General features: G+C 49.8%; 1 protein-coding gene across 1 annotated transcript; it reads right to left on the bottom strand.

Annotated features, from left to right (window-relative positions):
• Positions 1 to 2,849: 2,849 nt before the first annotated feature.
• LOC103697296 (G-type lectin S-receptor-like serine/threonine-protein kinase LECRK2) lies at positions 2,850 to 6,074 on the bottom strand. Its single transcript, XM_008779128.5, has one exon. It carries the CDS (start codon positions 5,915 to 5,917, stop codon positions 3,509 to 3,511), a length of 2,409 nt encoding a protein of 802 aa, XP_008777350.3. The 5' UTR covers positions 5,918 to 6,074; the 3' UTR covers positions 2,850 to 3,508.
• Positions 6,075 to 8,158: the final 2,084 nt, after the last annotated feature.

The following is an 8,158-nucleotide window of genomic DNA, read 5'->3' as shown; positions in this document are numbered from 1 at the left end:
CAATAGTCTCCCTTTGGGAATCATTTTGGACAAAATCTAATTCTATAGGTTCGTCTTCAAAGTCTTCTTCATAATCTTCTATATTTGGTTCATAGACTTCTTCAACATATTCGACCTCTTGGCTCCTAACTTCTGGTTCAGTAATCAGGTAGGTCCTAATGGGACATTGGGATGCTATGTGGTCGAATTGTTGACACATTGAGCATTGGGTTTGGTGCCCAAAAAAATGGGGAAGGATTACAGGTGGTGCAACCAAACCGATTTTAGGTTGGGCTGCAACAGGGGTTGGTGGTGTAGGGGTCCTAGAATTTTGCATGAGCTCATGGATCTCTTGTGTGAATTCCTTGTATCCAGCCCGCATGGCAACGATCTGTTCCTTGATAGACCTCAAAATGTCGGAATTCATGGTAGCTACAGGGGTTTTAGGTTGACTGAGATAGTACTCCATATCACTACAGGTTGGCATGCAATAATGACACTGGGTGATGATGTGAAATGCAGTGTCACTAATGAAACCCTAATAACTATGATGTAGAACCAAATTTAATGCAGGACAATCTACTAATGCAATCTATTATGATTTCAGAAATCAGCAAGTCTTCACAAGAATAACTTAAAATTTAAATGTTGCTGATTTTTACTTCGGTTATTCAGAATTAAGGATTAAGATTATTCAATTTAAGAAATTAGATTGCAATCAAGTAGTACAGTTGTTCTGATCCTAAATTAATCTGATCGAATAATGTTGAGAAACGTTCTGTTACTAGGATGTGTTAATTTAATATTTAAATTTTAAAGGGTAATAGGACGGGTTCGGAAGCGAAAGGTTTAATGTTCTGACTTTCGACAACAATATAAATTTTCAAGACTATGGCTATCATGCAAGAGAACTAGAACATAATTAAATGAACAAGTCAGAAAAAGTAGAAACCTATCACCTGTCGTGAAGTAGTCGACCAAAATCGTGTGCTCGTGGGCGATGATCAGGAGTGCGGTTGCAGCTAATGGACCCTTTCAGTTGGCGTCTACTTGGATCTTTTCACAGTGCCTCTGCGAGTTTGCTGGGCTTGACAATTGAAGGAGAGAAGGGAGAAAGTAATCTGATCTCGGTTTGGCGTAGCCCCTGCTGGTTGTCCCTGTGGGGACTGGGGAGGCAGCCGGGCGGACCCGAAACTTGCTGGTTGCGGGCTGCTGGTTCGGGGCCTGTAAAGTGGAAGCTGGCGCGGGCCCGACACCTGGGCCCTAGGGAAGTAAATACGGGGGCGTGCGGGTCGGTGGGATTGGGTGAGTGCGAACACAGGGGTGGGGCGAAGTGGGTTGTGGGGAAGAGGGGAATAACAGCGGGATGGAGCCGGGAGGGCGGCCGCGGGATGGAGGTGCTCGGCCGCAGGTGGGCGGCGTCTCAGGCGACGAAGCGGCTCGGAAGACGGGTGGTGGAGGGTGGTGCTCGGGGAGCCAAGGCGGCGGCGGGGTCTTGAGGCGGACGCGGACAGCGGCGACTTGGCAGTGACGCGACGCGGCGACGGTGGAAGAGGAAGGGGCGGAGCGCGGCGGCGGGGAGACAAGGCGGCGCTGCAGTGGAGGCGGAGGCGGTCGCAGCGCGGGGGCGGCGCTGTGTGTGGGCGGTAGAGGAAGAGAGCGGCGCTGCGTGCAGGCGGAGGGGAAGCGGGCAAGAGCGTGAGGCGGCGACGGTGAGTGCTGGGCGGCGGAGGCGGTATGGCGACGACGAAGCAGCGATGACGGCGGCGGCACGGGCGGAGCGGCGCTACGAGGGCGGCGGCGCAGCGTGCGGTTGGGGAAGATGAACAGAGGTAAGGGTTTTTTTTTTTTTTTTTTTTTAACTCGACCCGTTAGGATTCGGGTTAACGGGTTTGACCCGATCCGATATCCTTTACGGACCCGTCACGTGCGGGTCGCGTGAAACTTTTTTTTTTTTTTTTTGGACCCGGGTTACCGAGTTGTGGGTTAACGGGTTGAGAACTTCCCGTTACCCCGATTCTTTCTTCAACCTCCCGACGGATTCGGGAGGGCGTCGATCTTCGCGGCGGTGGCTGCGGGCCAGGGCAGGGATCACGACGGCGGCTCCACGACCTGCGGCGGCGGCGGCGAGATCACGGCCACGGCTTCGTGGCCTGCGGCGAAGGTCGGCGGCGGTCCCCTCTATGGACCCGATGCAGGCGGTTGGCGGTAGACGCGGGTGGCCCGAGTTGCAGCGGCGGAGGGAGGCGTTAGGGCGGCGACGGAGAAGGAGAGCGGTGTCCCACTCCCGGATCTGGCCACGGACGGTGGCCACAGGGGTCGTGGCCGAGAGCTTCCTCCGTCAGGACGGTTGCCGCGCGGTTGACACCAGGACGGCGGGCTTCCGTGGGGTCACGGCGACCTCCGGCAGCGAATCGAAGCGGCGGCGCTGGTGTTGTCGTCGGCGAGGGATGGAAGCGGTGGCTGCGAGCGCGGTGACGGGTGGTCACGGGAACAGGGAACCTGCAAAGGTTTGTTTGTTTTTTTTTTTTTTTTTATAGGAAGGCTTGATGATGGAGGCGTGCGGTAGTGGGCAGTGGGAAGTCAAAGGAGAAAGACGGAGGCGGTGGGGTGAAGCTGTGCAGCGGGCGTGGGGGTGACTATTCAAGTGGCAGCAAAGAAGAAAGGCGCTGTGTAGAGATCCGGAGCTTTGGCACAGAGGCAAAGCCGAGGCTCTGATACCAAGTTGATGCAGCACCAGTGCGGGGAAAGAGGAGAAGAAGGAAGAACAAGAGAAGGAGAAGGAAGAAGAGGTTGTAGAGACGCAGGAAGAATAGAGGAGGAGAGGAGAAGAAGAGAAGAAAGAACGTAGGGGAAAGAAAATTCCAAATCACTTCATTAAAACCTAATCATGAAAATAGTTCTTTTTATATAGGGCCCAAATACACAATTTGCATAAAACCCCCTTACACAAAAATAACTCCTAATAAGCCCACAAATAACACAAATAAGCCCTAAAATGCAAATGAACCCAGAAATAAAATAAATAAAATAAATATGCAAATAAATGGGTCTGATTCAATCAGGGGGCTCAGGATCATTTGGATGAAGGGCTCTGACGTCCCCATCACGTCCTCCAGGTGGATGCACTCCGCACCCAGAGCACGTCTTGCATATGAGAGGCCTTCTCATGCCGTCCGCAGCTCCGCTCCAATGATAGAGGTGTCGTAGATTCGTCGACCACCAGCCGCCACAAATCTAGAGTGGTGATCTCTGATGACAAAATCCACACCCTCCCTCTTACCTCACTCAGTAGTACTATCATTAAAATTCACATTGAGAAAACAATGAGGTGGAGGCTCTTAGGAAATGTAGACAAACCTAATTATGCTTCGTAGTTATGGTTATGAATCGGCAAAAGCTGGTATAGGATGGACCTGAAAAGCAACAAACATGCTGATTCTAGACATTACGAGGGTGGTTACTCTCTACTATTTCATCATATACTAGAGATGAATTGAAGGCGTTCCTGTTGCTTGAGAACCTGCCATTAATACATCGAGCTGATAAAGGATGTTGGATCTGGTGGCACCGAAACTTCAACTGCACCTTCCAGCATCTGTGTCACCTTCTTCATGGAAGGCCTCATGGATGGCTCTTCCTGAATGCACCAAAGGGCCACAGCCACGAGCCTCTCAAGCATCCTCCAGTTGCTCCTTGCCTCTTCATCATGTTCCACTACAACATCCAGTCTCTTCTCGCTGTAACAGTCGTAAGCCCATTCTGTAAGGATAGGCCCCGCATCGCTCCCAAACTCCAGCTCAATGTTCTTCCTGCAACAAACAATCTCAAGCAACATGACTCCAAAACTATATACGTCGACTTTTGCTGTGATCGCTCTCTTCTTGAACCACTCAGGTGCAACATAGCCTTTCGTCCCCCTGATGTCCGTCTGAGTCCTCGTCTGCTCTTGCATCAGCAGCTTCGCCAGTCCGAAGTCGGAGATTCTTGCCGTAAAGCAGTCATCAAGGAGTATGTTTTCAGGTTTTATGTCGCAATGGATGGTCTGGCTGCTGCATTCCTCGTGCAAATATGATAGCCCTCTTGCAACCCCGAATGCGATCTGCATTCGCTGATCCCAGCTGGGTTTGTTCTCTCCGAAGAGGTAGCTTGCTAGGGAGCCATTGCTCATGAACTCATAGACTAGAAGTCGATGCGGCCCCTCATCACAGAAGCCAAGCAACTGAACTAGATTCTTGTGATGGGTTCTACCAATTGCATTCATCTCTGCTCTGAACTCCTTTTCGCCATCTCGTGCCAGTTTGTCTAGCTTCTTTACTGCAACAAGTGCCTCAGCCTCGCCGAGAGTCAGGACCCCCTTATAGACCGTACCGAACGCACCTTTGCCCAGTATTTCTCCGAACTTGCTGGTAGCTGCTTCTAACGTGTGGTAACTGAAAGCTTGCAAGTGTCCTCCCACCGTCCTGCTGTCTATCTGAGCTCGAGGTGATCTCTTGCGATGCGAGGAGAGGAAGAGCAAGGCTATGGCGGAGATCAACAGGATGTTGACGAAAGCCGAGCAACCGAGCATTGCAGAAACAATGACCGGCGGGCTTTTCCTCCCTCTGCTCAGTCCGGGAGGAGGAGGGGTAGAGTCGACCCTGGGTATCTTGAACAGAGATTTCCCTCCGTATCCTGGATCGACCCTCCCTCCCGAGAGGGGCATCGCCTTCTTCAAGCAGTCGCCGTCCTTGGATATCGCCACCATGCAGCGACAATCCTCCAAGCACGATTGCCGGCACTCATCCTCCTGCATCGGTGACAGCCATTCGTAAGCCGTGTTCGTCCAATTGGTGTTGGGCATCGCCGTCAGTTCAAAGTCAGCCGAGTCATACGCATCGCATCTCGGCTCAGCAAAGTCTGGCATGCAGCCTTTGCTGCTGTTGGCTGGATCGACTAATGAGTATCGTTCTGGACAGAGGCAGGCCTTCTGATTGTTGGCAAACTGGCAGTAGCTGTTGAATCCGCAAGCCCCACTCCCCCCCTTCTCCACGATGACCGCGCTGCAGATGTTTTCAGGTATGAAAGACGCCACCGTCCACGAATCTGGATAGCTCCCATTGCCTGCACCGGTCTTCGGGTATGTATAGTGCCGGAAGACTCCATCGGGATCGAGCGTCGCCCTCTGGTAGTAATCTCCAGGGGATCCAATATTTGCATACGTGACATTGACAAGGCTTGAATTCTCCTGCACTTCCTGAATGCCGGATGATTGGTTGAATACTAGATAGGAGCCGGTACCCAGGGTGCCCTTGGTGAGCCAGTAGGCCTCGTAGGCGTGCTCGGTGGGTAAGGCTATGGTGTTCAGACAGAGGTTGCCGTCGGGCAGCAGGCGGAGCTGAAACCTTCCCACAGAGTAATCGTCCGCACTGGGTGAGCGACGGGAGGAAAGCAATCCTCCTTTGTTCATCACCTGTGTAGGCAGGATCGTGTCGGTCGGGTGCTCGAAGCTCTGCCATGCGTAGCCCGTCCCATCGGAGGCCATCAGCGCGAGGTTTCCGGCATCGAGCATGGTGGCGTATGCAACGTCCCCGACACCCGGAGACCAGACCTCTTGGCCATTGTGGTCTAGGAGAGATAGTCGGCCGTTCCTTGTCAGGGACGCGCTGGATCCTGTCTGCACCGGCTGATCTCTGTTAGCAGACCAAACTACGGTCAGGTTCGTGGTTATTTTGGCGAACCATATGGCGAGGAGGAACTGGTTAGGTTGGAGGGGAACGAATCCGAAGGCAAAATCGCCGGCAGGGGACTGTGCCCACAAGGCGCGTTTATTGCCCTGGGGGGACAGGGAGGAACCACGAGTTATGTTGGGTCCGGTTTGGGCGGCGGCAGAGAGCGGGTGCAGCACAAGGAGAAGGGAGAGAAGGAGCTGGTGCTTGCGCTGGGAGGAAGAAGCCATCTCTATTTTAGTTCACAAGGAGTCCTCCTTAAAATCATGGCAGGCATTAGATTATTAAGGAGTGGAAAACTCAGTCGGATTTCTTTTTTTTCTTTTTTGTTCTTTTGGTACAGCTGTAACTAGACGCGCCCAAAAAGGTCCAAAAAAAAAAAAATTGATGAAAGGGGGAGGGAACAGACTTGATATTTTTCAAGAAGAACTTTCCTAAATAGCACACAGCATATGAGGCAATTCAGTCAGCAGCGCTGTTCACATCTCGATAAACATTAGTGGTCCGAAAGAAAGCAAACCCTCCCACAAGCCCATAGATATTGCAGAGCAGCGGGTGCCAGTCAATATTGTTGTGTTGGTCCTGAATTCAATCGATTACTATGGCCGAGTCACATTCAATGTAGATAATGTCTGCTTTCAGAATTAACCTAGCATAGATGATGCTCTCTCATACAACTCTCAATTCATAAGAAAGCCAAACATTTGTGTGGTTGCAAGAAAGTTTGACGATTGGAACAGGCGATGCTCAGATGAAAAGCTACCAAGTGTCTCTCCTCTACTCCTCCGGCACGTCCGCGGAAGGCACCTATAATGTAAGTTTCAAAGCATGAAGCAATAGACTTTGACTCAAAAGAAACGTGTCAAGACCGCAATTTAAACATTTGCAATATCGACCGACCAGCTAGATGGGGATATATGGGGCCGAGCATGTAGCACGCACATGGCGTCCGCACCCTTGTTATTGTCCTTCCAATGCATTAGGTTTACTCGGTGAGAAATTGCGATACATTACAGTGTAGAACACTGCTTGACTGGAAGGACTTCGAATAACTTTGCAGAGAAAAATATCAAGCGGATCCATGAAAACAGTAGGCATCGTATTTGATTAAAACATTCGTAATGATCCAATGTTTTGAATTAGTTGATCATTAGGTGTAAAATCAACTGCCGTAAATCTGATCTTAATGTCGTTTTTTATCCGAAAATTGTAAAAGATTTTAGAAAACAATGTAATGATCTGAAACCCAAAAAAAGGACGTCATTGTTTGGTGTTCAGCCATGATAAAGGAGTACCAGTTCCGGTCTAAACTCGCTCGCCATTTTACCAAAGGAAAATTCAAAAATAAGAAAAAAGCTCAAACACGATTACTTCTGTTTGCGTAGACCAGGCCATCATTCATTTATTATTTTTTCCCCGTAAAGAACGGGTCGTCGTCGTTCTGGTCTTTCCTTGGAAGATTCTAGCAAGTTTTCCGGACTTGGGGAAAAGTTGTAAGCCTTACCCTTTCAAAGACTTGAACATGGTTACCGTTTACTTGGTTTATTATGGTGCAGGAATGCAGTCTCAAACCTAATCTCGCGTCCATATTCTCAAGAAGAAAGGACAAAACCTACTCCAGCATCTTGTCTAAATGAATTTGGGGACTTTCTCCACCTTTCCTCTCAAATCTGGAAGCCGCATCGACTTTCTAGTCCACTTCTAGCGCCCAAGTAATTTTCGACCAGATCCATGTTAAAGTGAGAGATGCTTCTTTGTTTTGGTGTCCTGTCGTATAGACTTGGTCTTTGGCATTTTTGCAGGAAAAAATATCAAGGAAATTGATGGACATGCAGTTTCCTGGTCTGTTTTGAATCAAAATGATCAATGTTTTGAATCGCTTGGCCGTTGGAAGAGGAACACAAGAAGAAATGTTCTTTCTTGAGTACAAGAAGGAAGATTTTAAATAAGCTGTCGCAAATCTGCTCTCCGTTCCAGTCCAGTTCCATATCCGAGAATACCGAAACATTATGAAAACTGCTATATATGGTTTGGGCTGGTTTGTTGTGGGGGTCGGTGCAGATATTTTTTTTTTTTTTTTGGTACATCAGCTGCTCATACTAATTTTGCATGAACACAACCATCTAAATCCATGGTAATAAGACTACCCAGTGGGGATGGAACTGAAGTATGCCGAGTCCCAAAGATTGCACCAGAGTATTGGGCAGTGAACAAGGCGATCCAATCCGTAGCTCTATTCGCCTCACGAAGCACGTGCACAGCTTGGAAAGCACAACACTCCCTCATCATCTGCCAGATGTCACTTAGAAGCGGCAGCTCTGCCTCTCCCCGCCCCACCTCCAGATGCGCTCAATCATCTTGGCTAAATCCCTCTCGAGGATAATACACCCAGCCTCCAATACATGTCTCGTATAGGAGAGTTCCTCTCATGCTGCCCTGAGCTCCACCCTAAAAGTTGAAACCTTGAAGGT

Source organism: Phoenix dactylifera, chromosome 1, assembly GCF_051530095.1.
Source record: "Phoenix dactylifera cultivar Ajwa chromosome 1, Ajwa_hap1_PhDact_Kaust_v1.1, whole genome shotgun sequence".
Classification (NCBI taxonomy): domain Eukaryota; kingdom Viridiplantae; phylum Streptophyta; class Magnoliopsida; order Arecales; family Arecaceae; genus Phoenix; species Phoenix dactylifera.
Note: the sequence above shows the minus strand (reverse complement) of the source record. Positions and strands in the feature narration are given on the sequence as shown.

Coding starts and splice junctions, on each gene's coding strand:
- LOC103697296 (XM_008779128.5), bottom strand. CDS start 5,917: ATGGCTTCTTCCTCCCAGCGCAAGCACCAGCTCCTTCTCTCCCTTCTC.